General features: G+C 41.4%; 1 protein-coding gene across 2 annotated transcripts in view; it reads left to right on the top strand.

Moving 5' to 3' along the window:
- plcg2 (phospholipase C, gamma 2) overlaps window positions 1–15,169 on the top strand; it is a 100,171-nt gene that overhangs the window by 45,539 nt on the left and 39,463 nt on the right. For both annotated transcript variants that reach the window (XM_057836917.1, XM_057836918.1), the window contains 6 exons: window positions 324–409; window positions 720–837; window positions 3,555–3,723; window positions 3,810–3,905; window positions 5,023–5,109; window positions 10,524–10,693. In XM_057836917.1, the coding sequence (XP_057692900.1) occupies window positions 324–409; window positions 720–837; window positions 3,555–3,723; window positions 3,810–3,905; window positions 5,023–5,109; window positions 10,524–10,693 (726 nt within the window). The remainder of the gene's footprint in view (window positions 1–323; window positions 410–719; window positions 838–3,554; window positions 3,724–3,809; window positions 3,906–5,022; window positions 5,110–10,523; window positions 10,694–15,169) is intronic.

Raw genomic sequence — 15,169 nt, 5'->3', positions numbered from 1 at the left:
AACCAACAGTCTGTCTCGCGCTAGCCATGTTGAATAAACTTCTTCGTTCTCCGCTCTTGTATGTTTACGTCCTCGCGCTAGAGTTTCTTATTGCTTTACCAACATCATGTCCGCCCGTCGCTGATTGGTTCACTACGCTGTCTGTTTGCTGTGGCTTGCTCCACCCTGGGAATTAGATCCGCCGAACAGTCGCCAGACTTTATAGCTGGAACAGCTTTGAGTCTGTAGTTCCAGGCTACTTGAATTCCTATTGAAATTATTTTTGGGGGATGTTATTATTAAAGTACTAAGACTACAGTTTTTTTTTCTTGTGTTTCTCATAGATACCTGACAGGTGATCAGCTTCGTAGCGAGTCATCTACTGAGGCTTATGTACGGTGTCTGCGCCTGGGATGCCGCTGTGTTGAATGTCAGTACTTTCCATGCCAGGGGTATCCAACTCTGGTCCTCGAGAGCCCCTATTCAGCTTGTTCGCCATGTCTCCCTCCTTTAAGACGGCTGAATAAAACGATCAGTTCATCAGCAAGCTCTTCGGGAGCCTGATAATGATCCTGATTTTTTGAGGCAGGTGTTTTGGAGGAGGTAGACATGGAAAACAATCTGGATAGGGGCTCTCGAGGACCGGAGTTGGTTACCCCTCTTCTGTACTTTGACCATGGATGTCCTCTTGCACCTAAAGATTACTTTAAGATTTTGATATGTGTTTGTGTGAAACACAGTGGATTGCTGGGAAGGACCAGGAGAACCAATTATCTACCATGGTTGGACCAGGACGACCAAAATAAAGTTTGAAGATGTGGTTAAAGCCATCAATGAGCACGCTTTTGTAACTTCAGAGTAAGTCTGGATAACCAAACCAAACATCAATTTTTATTAACATTATTTCTTATCCTCTTTAAAGTCCTTTTATCATGTTTCCATGATAATTTGCCTTGAAAATGCCCAGATTGTCCTTATTCCCCCTAGCTATTGTAGTTGGCTACGGACTTTGTCAAGCTTTGCTCTGATTGAATCAAATGTCAATATAGGACAATACTTTGCTCTGAGTGGTCTTTGGCAAGATCTCCGAGGGCAAGCATTTATAACAGAAATGTCCCAATCACATATTACTGTACCCGTGTTCGAGTCACCTGGTTTTGAGGATCTGCTGATAAATAGTCCGAATATGATACCTTGGCAGTGTATTGGAGGGAAACAATAACCCACATCCAAATCTATACATTGAGGGGAATAGTATCTTTTCTTGTATGTACCGTTCGACTGTTTGTATTCCTTTAACACACTTAATATAATCAATCAGGGAATAGTATCTTTTTTCATTTGACTGTTTGTATCTAACGTACCCAATATAAAATAAATAGCATTTATATCGTAGTTTAAGGAAAACAAGCAGAATATATTTGACATAGGGATTAAGAGATATATGACACCTTCTGATCACGGAAACCCAAGGCGTTCGTCATGCGACTGACTGAGCAAGAGTGACACTAAAAACCAGGTGACAGGCAAGACATCTACAAGCCCACGTCTGCAACACAAAAAAACCTGCAATCAGTTCTTCAGGACAGTCCAGAACAAATGGCGGGACGTCCTGTCCAAAAAGGCACACCGGCCTGATATCCAACTGATAACACGACTGATAAGACTCCAATCGCCCCTTTGACGCTGAAGCGGGCAAAATCTCCCACTTCGTTTACCTCAGTAATGGTGACTCAGAAACTGTGACGCATGAACTAAACAGCCCAAACTGCAATAGAAGATAATCCTAAACAACGCCCAAACACACCCTTCTTCCTTCCCACAGCCCGCCTCGCGAAAGCCTTCAAAAAGACAGAGTGTTTAACTAATCATTGTCATTTTTTCCGAAAACCTTTTGTTGACTTGTGATATGGTGACACTGAGTCTGCGTCCTCGCCTGAGTCTGTCGCTGTTTGCCTTGCTGTTTGGTTGATGTCGAGGTGAATGAATTGTGAACTTCTGTTTCGAAGCCTTCTTCTAGCTTTCAAAATGGAGTCAGTACCAGGGGTTAAGACTAAGGTGAACGTGCGGAGTTTGACCTTTTGGCTGGGTTGCCGGTATACCGGGTCATTGGAACTGCACCAGCGCGGGTCCGGCGTTTCGGCTGGCGTGGTTCCGGCAGTCTGGCTAAGAGATCAGATTCCTTCAACATATATATTTTAATACATTTATGCAAAAACTCCTGTTCACGTTTTTAGTCATCACATACCTGGCCCAAACATGGCATAATACTGGTTCCGAAATAATAATTGATTTCTCCCGAAATAAAATTTAGTGATTTATAATCTCTTGTGTTTTTGGCAAGTGACATAACACTTTGGGGGAGTCCTGTGGAGGGTGCTTCGGAAGTGCGTGGTAAGGGCTGTTCGGTCCCTATACGACCGGTGTCAGAGTTTGGTCTGCATTGCCGGAAGTAGGTCAGATTCATTCCCAGTGAGGGTTGGGCTGTGCCAAGGTTGCCCTTTGTCACCGATTCTGTTCATAACTTTTATGGAAAGAATTTCTAGGCGCAGGCAAGGTGTTGAGGGGGTCCGGTTGGGTGGCCTCAGCATTGCATCTCATTTTTGCAGATGATGTGGTGCTGCTGGCTTCATCAAGCCGTTATCTACAACCCTCACTGGAGCGGTTCACAGCCGAGTGTGAAGAGGTTGGGATGAAGATCAGCACCTCCAAATCCAAGACCACAGTCCTCTGTCGAAAAAGGGTGGCGTGCCGTCTTCGGTTCGGGGATGAGATCCTGCCCCAAGTGGAGGAGTTTAAGTATTTTGGGGTTTTGTTCACAAGTGAGGGCATGAAGAAGCTGGAGATTGGTGAAGCGTCTCCAGTGATGCGGATGCTGTACCGGTCCGTTGTGGTGAAAAGGGAGCTGATTCAAGACACGAAGCTCTCAATTTACCAGTCGATATAAGTTCCTACCCCTCACCTATGCTCATGAGCTGTGGGCCATAACCAAAAGAACAAGATACCGTATACAAGAGGCCGAAACGAGTTTCCGCCGAAGGATTTCCGGAATCTCTCTTAGAGAAAGGGTGAGAAGCTCAGTCATCCGGGAGAGACTCAGGGTCAAGCTGGTACTACTCATTGAGAGGAGCCAGCTGAGGTGGCTCGGGCATCTGGTTCGGATGCCACCTGGGTCCGTCCCTGGAGAGGGGTTCCGGGCATGTTCCACCGGCGGGAGGCCCCGGGGACGACCCGGAACATGCTGGAGAGACTATGTCTGTCGGCGGGCATCGGAAAGCTTTGGGATCCCACCGGAGGAGCTAGTTGAAGTGGCTGGGGAGAGGGAAGTCTGGGCTGCTGCCTCCGCGACCTCACCCCAAATTAAGCAGTAGATAATGGATGGCTAGATGGCATAACACTTTGCAAATGAATGACGACATGTTGTTAATCAGTCAGCTCTCCTAAAATGAGTGGGTGGTATGATGTAGTTGCATAACGACATAATGACCCTTACGTCACATCGTTGTCCTTTTCAAATATGTTGTTTTCAAATAGGTGTGACTTTCAATGGTGATTTACATGACGCTTTTCCCCAGGTTCCCGGTTATCCTGTCTATAGAAGAGCATTGCCCAGTTGAGCAGCAACGTCATATGGCCCGCGTCTTTCGAGAAGTGTTTGGTGAAAAACTACTTCTTGAGCCAGTGGAGCACATGGCCGAGCAGCTACCATCACCCACGCACCTGAAGGGCAAAATTATTCTTAAAGTAAAGTGTGTGTGCGTGAGAGTGTTTGAGGGTTTTCTAAGTATTTTTTTCATGATGATACCATGCTGCTAATTTTCCATGTGCAGCACAAGAAGCTCAGTGTTGATAGCGTAGAAACCAGCAAAGACTTCAATACGTGGCAGAAACAGGGAGACTTAGAGATGTGGGACCCTGTCAACCAGGTACTTCTGAATTCTATCAAACGGCTCTAAAATGCACTATGCTGTTATCACGAGAGGGATTTGTAGGTGTAAAACAATAATACAACCCCTGGCAAAAAGTATGGAATCACCAGTCTTGGAAGAGCACTCACTCAGACATTTTATCATGTAGAACAAACTCAGATAAAAAGCTTGAAAAAAATAATGAATTAGTTCAAAAGTGCAACTCAAGACAAGAATCCACATTGGACAAGATGGGGCTGCATGTCAGGAAAAGGCATTGAGGAGATGGATGTGGTTAAATCTTCAATAAATGCACAAGTTTACTTTGAAATTTTAGACAGCTTCCTTATCCCTTCATTTGAAAATATATTTGTCATTTTCCGAGATGACAATGCATCATGCCACAGAGCTAAAACTGTTAAAGCATTCCTTGGAGAAAGACTCATCCAGTCAATGTCATGGCCTGCAAATAGCCCAGATCTCAACCCTATTGAAAACCTGTGTTAGAAATTGAAAAAAAAAAAAAAAAAAAAAAAAAAGGTCCACAGCAAGGCTCCGACCTGCAAGGATGATCTGTCAACTGCAATCAAAGAGAGTTGGCACCAAATTGATGAAAAATACTCATCAAGTCCATGCCTAAGAGACTGCAAGCTGTCATAAAAGGTGGTGCTATTAAATACTAGAGATGTGTTTTGATTGTTATTTCTTTGTTTATTCCATATTTTTTTCCTCAGAATGGAGTGATTCCATATATATTTCCCTGCACTTGCTCTATAAAAGTAACATTTACTGACCACCATGTTTTTTATTCATTTCTTTTAGTGTTTCTGAATGCTAAAGAGTTGCATTTTTTAACTAATTCATTATTTTTTCAAGCTTTTTATCTGAGTTTGTTTTACATGATAAAATGTCTGAGTGAGTGCTCATCCGAGACTGGTGATTCCATACTTTTTGCTAGGAGTTGTAGATAAATGCAGCAGAAGATCTCAGCTCTGATTCTTGTTGCAGTAAATTACTTCATTTATTCTCTACACCACAGGACGCATTGCTTTAAGGACTGTTGTAAACTCATTATCAATACAATCAACATTAGTGCATTAAGTTATCAACACACTTTTGCATATGATTTTTTCAGCGCTGGAACAAACACTACTGTGTGATTTCTGATGACATGCTGTACTACGCAGAGGAGTACGAGGAGGAAAAAGAAGATCTCAGGAAGGTAAAGGAGTAATAGTTATTTTTGAAAACATCTGAACGTAAACAAAACAAAACAAAAAAAAGATCCAATGCACAACAGTGTTGCCTCAATACCTTGAACAGACAACTGATCTACCGGTAGTTAACTGACTTTAAGATTACTACTAAAAACTAACAACCTGCGGACAACCTTGATTTAGAGAAAAATAACCAGTTTAACAGTAATACTAAACATTAAGTTTTTGTGTAATAGTAGATTTGACTTTACTAAAAGTCCTTGTATTTCTTGGGGGAAATAAACGAGACTTTTTAGCTGGAATTGTATTTTTTTATATCAATACAGTGGTATGAAAAAGTATCTGAACCTTTTGGAATTTCTCACATTTCTGCATAAAATCACCATCAAATATGATTTGACTTTGGCAAAATCATAGAGATGTAAAAACAGTGTCTACTTTAACTAAAACCACCCAAACATTTATCGGTTTTCATATTTTAATAATAGTATATAAACAATGACAGAAGGGGGGGGGGGGGATAAGTAAGTCAGCCATCACATTTATTTTGGTCCCCCCCCATGGCAGCAATCTCAAGTTGTATTTACTTCTGTTTTTTGGATCATGTCTTCTTGCAGAATCCATTCTCTTTTTAGCCTTAACTGTCTGACAGGTGGCCTCAGGTTTTCCTGCTAAACATCTTGATGAACTTTTGAATGAATTCTTCCATTAATGGTTGCAAGTTGTCCACGCCCTGAGGTAGCAAAACAGCCCCAAATCCTGATGCTCCCTCCACCATGCTTCATGGTGGGGATGAGGTGTTGCTGTTGGTGATCTGTTCCATTTTTCCTCCTCACATGACGTTGTGTTTTACTCCCAAACAATTCAACTTTGGTTTCATCAATGTACAAAATATTTTGCCAAAACTTCTGTGGAGTGTCCAAGTGCATTTTGGCGAATATTAAACGAGCAACAATGTTAGTTTTTTTTTTAGACATCAATGGCTTCCTCTGTGGAGTCCTGCCATGAACACCATTCTTGGCCATAGTTTTACATCTAGTTGATATGTGCACAGAGATATTGGACTGTGCCAGTGATTGCTGTAAGTCTTTCGCAGACAATCTAGGGTTCATTTTTTTAAACTCTCTGAGTATTCTGCACTGAACTCTTGGCGTTATCTTTGGTGGATGGCCACTCTTTAGGAGACAAGCAACAGTGCCAAACTCTCTCCAGTTGTAGACAACTTCTATGACTGTCGATTGATGAACTTCCAGATTTTTAGAGATGGTTTTGTATCCTTTCCCAGCCTTATACAAATCAAATCCTCGATCGTAGGTCTTCAGACAGCTCTTTTGACAGAGCCATGATGCATATCACACAATGCTTCTCATCAACACAATCTTACCAGGTGTGTGTGTCATAGTGGGCAGGACAGCTTTAAACCACTCATCAGTGATTGGGCACACACCTGACTTAAATTGTTTGGTAAAAATTGGTTTCAATTGCTCTTGAGTCTCCTTAGGCAGATGGTTCACATACTTATTTTCCCCCCTCTGTCATTGTTTGCATGCTATCTTGATTAAAATATGAAAATCTATCAAGTTTAAGGTTAAAGTTAAAGGTTTTAGTTAAAGCAGACAGTGTTTTTACATCTGTGTGATTTTGACAAAGATCAGATCACATTTGATGGTCATTTTATGCAGAAATGTGAGAAATTTCACAAATTCAGATACTTTTTCCATCCCACTGTACATTCAGTCGGATCATCAATATTAGCCAAAGGAGCTTAATAAACACCTTACATCATAAACATACTTGCGCAACATGAATACGACGTAAGTAAATGCTCAACATTGAGAGAGTGGCTTGCATTCGAGTTGACCTAAGCCAAATGCTAGGTGTGTGTGAACACGCAATTTCCCCAAGACCTTGCCAGCACTCCAATTCGAATGCTATCCCGTCATATATTGCAACTATTTTCTGGTTTTACTCGTGAGATTCGTCATTCCATCTCGATGTGATGCAATGAATTGCTCCCATGAAGGCACGAGACTATGAGTTGCCCAAAAAACCCTTCTTCAAGGATTTGGACATATTTTGTGAGAGTTAAGTGGAAGAACTTGTCCCCGGGTCCTCGATCGCGTCTTTGTTTAAATTTCAGCGACAATGTTAGGGTGTGCTGGAAACGGACCCCAAAGCAGACAAACAAAATAACTGTCAGGGATACACGGGCATGCTGGTGGTGTGGACCCAAATGCAGGGAAACAAAACGCGGCAAGGCAGGTGGCGGTGAACTCAAAAATCGTTTTAATAATAACTAACAAAAACACAAAGTACAACCAAAAGCACTGGGGATCAAAAAGGCAATGTTCAAACAAAACTTACTTTATTTGAGGGACTAGTACACGAGGGCTTGGACAGGACATCGACTTTGACAATGACGCAACAAGGAGTGAAAAGAAACTGGGAGCTTATATACACACAGAGACAAGGGGTAACATGACAATGAGGAACAGATGGGTGACACAGAAGGATGCAGGTTGTCGGATACACTAGGAGCAGGTACAACAGGTAAAATCAATGGGCAATCACAGGGAAACACTAGGATGGAACCAACACAAAACCTAACAATTACTGTGCTAGTATGCAAGGTTTATAGGCTCGGAGCAGCGCACGCACACACCGGGTCGTAGCTGTCAAAAGTTGATGGGCGGTCAACAGTGTTGTCAGTAACGCGTTACTGTAATCTGATTACTTTCTTTCAGTAACGAGCAATCTAACGCGTTCATTCTTCCAAGCCAGTAATCTGATTAAAATTAGTTTCCTCGATGCCTGTGCGTTACTATTTTGTTGTTGCCTCATACTGTATGTAGAATGAAAAATATTGTAATCATGTACGAGGATCATTTGAAAAGAAAATACTGCACTTGAGTTTGAGAGTGACATCACATCTCATGTTTTCTCATCAGGGGGAAAAAAACAGGTCACGTGTTTTACCATGCTGCCTGTGCGCGCGCTGTCTGCCACGGCGGTCAACAACATAGCATCCTGATAGGTAGCGACTAGCCAGGCTAACAGTAAAGGAGCCGGAGAGATACAACAAACGGCTGCATTTGCTCACTGGAGATACAGCCATTACTTCACATATCCGTCCAGTAAAGATGACAAAAATATCCCCGTGCGTTGCAAACTGCGCTGGCTCAGATAGACTGTCGACCGCTAAAAACTCGACATCCAATTCAACAAGGAAGCACTTGGAATTACAGCACAACGCGAAAAAAACTCGAAACAAAGCCGTCAGGTAACGAGACAGCCAGCACTTCTACAGTTTGTAATCAGGCTTTATAATATGTATAATTATGTACATTTTATAGTTAGAGTTTGTAATCATAGGCGGAGTTTTACATTTATGGGACTGGGGGGAGAAGCATGTTGAAGACTGAAACGAAAGTCAAATGTTTGGACACACTTCATAATTTTTGCGTTTTATATATTTTCACTACTATTGTATATTCTCACTGAAAACATCAGAACTATGAACGAACATGTGGAATGGCAAAAAAAGTGAAATAACTGAAAACAGGTTTTGTGTTCTACATTCTTCAAAGTATCCACCTTTGAGGTGTTTCCAAACTTTTGGCCAATACTGTATATATATATATATCATGACAATGTTAGAGTTCAATCAACTGTTCAAGTTGTTGTTGGCAGCATTTGAAAGCTTAGGTTTAAAGAAATTCTAAATATCCATCTTGCCTCCTCTGGTGTAGTTTTGGCTAAGCAAAGGATAGTCTCCAAGGTGCTAGTCACATGATCTGTTCGAAAAATGATTTTGACTCATTATGAAAACTTTACGTTGTAGGATTTTTGTTCATTTCATTAATTTTTGTTGTTTGTTTTATTGCTTTACAACTTTTAGAGACAACATTTTAACGGCTAGGTCTTTATTTCAAAGGGGAAGTTCCAAATTTTATACATTAGGCTTTATCTTGGAGTCAGCGGGGGTTTAATTAGTCGTTGGAATTGATTTAAACAAATTTTGTGCAGTTTGTCAGTTATTTGTTAGTTTTAGGGCTCCGGAATGGCTAAGCTAGTGCGAGTCAATGGTGGTCGACTAATTAAACCCCCGCTAACTCAAAGATGAAGCCTTATGTGAAAAACTCAGCAAATTACACGTGATGACATTTTTTTGTTATTTTTATGTTAAGGCATCAAAAGGGAAAAAAATTGGTTAAAGTAACTGATAAGTTACTGTTAAAGTAACTTAGTTACTTTGATAATAAGGTAATCAGTAAAGTAACTAGATTACTTTTTTGAGGTGTAATCAGTAATCAGTAGTTAAATTACTTTTTTAAGTAATCAGTGACAACACTGGCGGTCAATCAGGCGACGGTACAGCTCAGGATCAGGCATGGGGAATTCTGGGATGGAACAAGAAGTCAAATTAGCCGGGTGTGATACAATATGAGAAATACCTGAATGCTGGATGTGACTGACGGGTATGCCGAAAGTGTTGGTCTGGCGACAAGCAGGCTTATGAAGGCGGCTGATTGTGATGGGTCGCAGCTGTCATTGTTCCCGTCTGGCCTCCAGCCTGCAATCAGGGAGCCCTAACAGACTAGTCTAGGAGGATACAACGTAAGTAGACCCTTACTGACAATTTGATACCTTTATTACTTGATCGCGACCTGTTTGGTGTTGTTGTTGTTGTTGCTTGCCTATCATAAGACAGCTGACAGGTTGTCTCTTAATGTCTTAATTTATTACTAGATCCAAATAACTACCCGTCTTTTTTTGCAGTTATTGATAATTATATCACACAATGACTGGGTAAAGAAAGGTTCAGAGAGAAATCACGATGCTAGAAGCCTACCACTCTATCGTGATGAGTGTCACGCTCCCAACCGGTGTCATCACCACTGTCTGCTGTGCCAAATATATTGTCATTATCAGACGCATCAGGTTCAAACATGTAAGGATTAATTGTAGATCATCTTTCCTGGAAGCCTTTGCCATTGTTAGTGTCACGAAAGATCAATCCTGAATGGTTACTTTTGGTGGAAATGTCACTGATATCGTTGTTGCTGTTATGATCGCTGTGGATAGCCTTCTGTTGGGTTGGGGAATTTACGTCTTTTCCCGGATTCGGGAAGAGACTATTAACGGAGTGCACAAAACTTAAAAAAACGCAAATTATCATCAGTTACGCGTTAAAAATGACATGGTTGTTTTGACGAACTCGTCCAAAGTTCATATTCGGTAATTATTAGGTAAAAGGGCAAAACAGAACAAACATTAAATCATTTAACAATACTGCAGGAAGCGATGTTTGAAAAGCCCCTGAAATGTGGTCCGATTTGGAACTTTTTCCTGGTTTGCATAATGTTATTTGTTAAATAAATAAATGACAAACAAAGAGTCACTGTTTTGTGTTTTCCAGTACCAGGATTTGCATTTCTCTGAAACATGGTTTCACGGTGGCATAAAAGAGGGACGACTGATGGCGGAGCAACTGATTCATGATTACTGTACTGAGACGAGAGGAAGAGATGGCACTTTCTTGGTCCGACAGAGTGATCGTGTTCCCACGGATATCACCCTTTCTTTCTGGTAGTGTTAACTTGATGAAAACGTTATAATTTTGAGAATATTGTTTTTGTGATAACATCCAACCTTTTTGAAATGCTGTAGCCTTCGGATGTTTCTAGAAGGCTCCATATACTGTCACCGGAGGTGGGTAGAGTAGCCAAAAAGTTTAAATGTAGTTTAAATAGTTGAAATAGTCAAGTGCAAGTAAAAAAATATTTGGTGAAAAGAATAAGTTGTGAGTTGTGAGTAACTGCTGAAATGTCAGATTTTTATTTTAAGCAATGGTATATACTGTATATATGTTTTTTTTTGTATCAGCACAACTTGATCTATATGAACTGTTACAGTATATAATTACACTGTACTATAACCTTTTACATGACCATATTAGGAGAAAAAATACCCCAAAATAATTCAAGTCCAACGGAGAAACTCTACAGAAGTGAAACATCACCCGCTCAAAGAGCATGAGTAGCCTCTAGTAGAGAAGACATATTTCCTACTATGAAATTAAAGCGATTATATCTCAGGTTTTGCGTGATCTATTGGTGCCAAATAAAAACTGGTTGAGAGCCTAAAATCCACACTTTCAAGTAATTTTGGCGGCAGTGCTTTATGTGAAATAGTTTATATTTTCCAGCGCTTCCAAGACACCACGTAATTGAACAGGCTGACATGATCATAGGACTTCCGGCTACAATCTTGTCTCTGGTCATGTGACTGTATTGTTACATATGATTGGTATAATGGAGTCATGTGATTATTGTTGCGGTTTCCCATTGGTGAAACTGGTAGAGCCACTGTGGGCATCTCTGGCAAAAATCTATGTAAAATCTATTATATAGAATAAAGGCGAAAAATGCGACTACTCTTTGTAGCCCAAAGTAGCGGACTAAGAGTAGAGTTCCTTCTTCACAAATCTACTCAAGTAAAGTATGGTGTGGTAAAACTACTCTTAGAAGTACATTTTTCACAAAAAGTTACTCAGGGAAATGTAATGCAATACTACCCACCTCTGACTGTCACAGTGACAGTGTCCCTTGATGACTACAACAACTGAATTGAACAATGGTGAATATACATATAATCCATTTGGATTAGTTATTCTATTTTCACAATGTTCAAATCCAATGAGAAAATAATGCATTTCATGGTTGCGGCATGGTCTGTGACTGCTGAGCACATCACCTCGCAGTTCTGAGATCAAGGATTCAATAACGAGGTCTTTGCGTTTGCTAATGTACTTCATACATGATATGCTCACATAGGTTTTTCCACATTTTCAATATCAAAATTTGGCACAGTATTTAGGGCATTTTGTTTCATTTAGGGCAAATTTGGTAAAACACCACATTTTGATTTCTTTTAAGGAGGCATGTTGTCAACAAATACAGTGGAGCCTCATGGTACGAGCACAATCCGAGTACCCCTAAATACCCAGTAAATCTCAAAATAACTATCCAAAAACATGTATTATACATCATACTAATAAAATAAAGTGAAAAACAACATAGATAAGACATGACACATTTCTTCCCCAATGTAACATCGACCACACCATAGTTCTTCTTACAAGTGACATTTATTAATTTGTTATTGTCAAACTGCCACGACACGCCATACCATACTATACTATACCTCTTCCGCTTCCTCCGGCGGGATCCCAAGGCATTCCCAGGCCAGCCGAGAGACATAGGCTACGTTCATACTACAGGTCTTAATGCACGAATCCGATTTTTTGTCATATCTGTTTTTTTGGCGTGCCCATTCAGACTGCCTTTGTCCATTGAGACCATTCAAGTATTACACATGCGCACTAATTCGCAGTCCGACAAGCGCTGAGCAAGATGACCCGCATGCGCGGAAGCATCAAAACAAATGACCACACATGCTGGCTGTCATCCGTCATTCCAGGGATATCATATTTTGCTTTTTAAAAAGAAGACACAAATACCAGACATAAATAATCCCAGTTTAGATTTATATTCAAAGTATATGGATTGATAGCATGCACGCACTGTCCGTGCATGTCACACACACATACGAGCAGTTTGCCCCGACTCTCGGCCGTGTAAGCAATGTTGAAATATTGCTTATATGGAGCAGACAGAAAACCGATCATTCACAGGCTTATCCTCAACCCATTTTTATTTTTTATATGGCTGTTGTCAAGTCCGACCCTTCCTAAAAAGCCGTGTCCATGCAAGCAAGGTGCTAATGACGCACAGCTGCACCGCACCATGGCGTCTTTCTCGCTTTTTGATGACGTAATTGCTGCATGAATTCCGATTTGAGAGACTGGACAGTACAGACCGCCGCGACAGTCTGGAAAAATGTGGCCCAGATCGGATTTGAACCACATACGAAAGTGACCCAGATCGGATTTGAAATGGTCCAGTTCTATACGACTTGTCACGTTCAGACCGTCAAGTTAATGCCTCACTCGAGTCGGAAAAACACGAAAAAATCGGATTCGTGCATTAAGACCTGTAGTATGAACGTAGCCATAGTTTCTCCAGCTTGTCCTGGGTCTTCCACAGGGCCTCCTGCCGGTGAGACATGCCCGGAACACCTCTCCGGGGAGGCGTCCAGGAGGCATCCTAACCAGATGCCCAAGCCACCTCAGCTGGCTCCTCTCAATGCGGAAGAGAGTAGCGGCTCGACGCCGAGTCCCTCCCAGATGACCGACCTTCTCACCCTACCTCTAAGGGAGAGCCCGGACACCCTATGGAGAAAACTCATTTCGGCCGCTTGTATCGGTCACGACCCACAGCTTCGCCTTTCGGCTCGGCTTCTTCTTCACCACTACGGACCGGTGCAGAGTCCGCATTACTGCTGACACATCACTGATCCGCCTGTCGATCTCCGGTTCCCTCCTACCCTCACTCTCGAACAAGACCCCAAAGTACTTGAACTCCTCCACTTGGGGCAGGATCTCATCCCTGGCCCGGAAAGGGCACTCCACCCTTTTCCGACTGAGGACCATGGTCTCAGATTTGGAGGTGCTGATTTTCATCCCAACTGGTTCAGCTGCGAACCGCTCCAGTGAGAGTTGGAGGTCATGGCTCAATGATAACAAAAGCACCACATCATCTGCAAAAAGCAAAGATGCAATACTGAGGTCACCAAACCGGAACCCTCAACGCTTCAGCTGCGGCTAGAAATTATTTCCATAAAAATTATGAACAGAATCGGTGACAAAGGGCAGCCTTGGCTGAGTAAAACCCTCACTGGAAACGAATTCGACTTACTGCCGGCAATGCGGACCAACTCTGACACTGGTCTTACAGAAAAAAATATATACAGTGCCTTGCAAAAGTATTCGGCCCCCTTGAATCTTGCAACCTTTCGCCACATTTCAGGCTTCAAACATAAAGATATGAAATGTAATTTTTTTGTCAAGAATCAACAACAAGTGGGACACAATCGTGAAGTGGAACAACATTTATTGGATAATTTAAACTTTTTTAACAAATAAAAAACTGAAAAGTGGGGCGTGCAATATTATTCGGCCCCTTTACTTTCAGAGCAGCAAACTCACTCCAGAAGTTCAGTGAGGATCTCTGAATGATCCAGTGTTGTCCTAATTGACCGATGATGATAAATAGAATACACCTGTGTGTAATCAAGTCTCCGTATAAATGCACCTGCTCTGTGATAGTCTCAGGGTTCTGTTTAAAGTGCAGAGAGCCTTATGAAAACCAAGGAACACACCACTTTTCAGTTTTTTATTTGTTAAAAAAGTTTAAATTATCCAATACATTTTGTTCCACTTCACGATTGTGTCCCACTTGTTGTTGATTCTTGACAAAAAATTAAAATTTTATATCTTTATGTTTGAAGCCTGAAATGTGGCGAAAGGTTGCAAGGTTCAAGGGGCCCGAATACTTTTGCAAGGCACTGTATATATTTTTTTAGGGAAGGGCAATTTTATTTTTGCAAATGATTTTTTTCTTTGCTTAAAGAGTATGAAAACACAAGGGGAAATGCTAATATTCCATCATTTATCCATAAACGCATGCCTTTTGGATTCATATCATGCCACTTTGTGTAATTACACACATCGCAACACCAAAAAATGATAGAAATTTGGATCGATTGTCAAGCTAAAACAACCAGCGCCCGAGATCCCAGAAATCTAGCATATTGTGTGCGTGACGTCACAACTAGGAAACACCCGGCTCAGTGCTTAGTATTGAATGGCGGCGATGATGGCGGACAATTTTGTTTCTAGTTGCAGCGATGAATCCGACGTAACGAACGTTCTTCTAATGGTGACGAGGAGAGTTATGAACCTTTCTTTGGTGTTTTGGGTTATCAATTTGAGCCCAAAGGAAAGCCAATGCAGCCTAATGAAACGACTATTGAGGGGAGCAATCACACTGATGAAACACTGGCACCGGATAGTGTGGGAAACACTGAATGGTTTGTTTTGCATTTCTTTTTGTGAAACTGATACACCGTGACCGCAAAATAAAGTAATGTACAGAATAATTA

The sequence above is a fragment of the Corythoichthys intestinalis genome, chromosome 5 (genome assembly GCF_030265065.1).
Source record: "Corythoichthys intestinalis isolate RoL2023-P3 chromosome 5, ASM3026506v1, whole genome shotgun sequence".
In the NCBI taxonomy this organism is placed as follows: domain Eukaryota; kingdom Metazoa; phylum Chordata; class Actinopteri; order Syngnathiformes; family Syngnathidae; genus Corythoichthys; species Corythoichthys intestinalis.
This window is presented reverse-complemented; position numbering and strand designations above follow the sequence as displayed.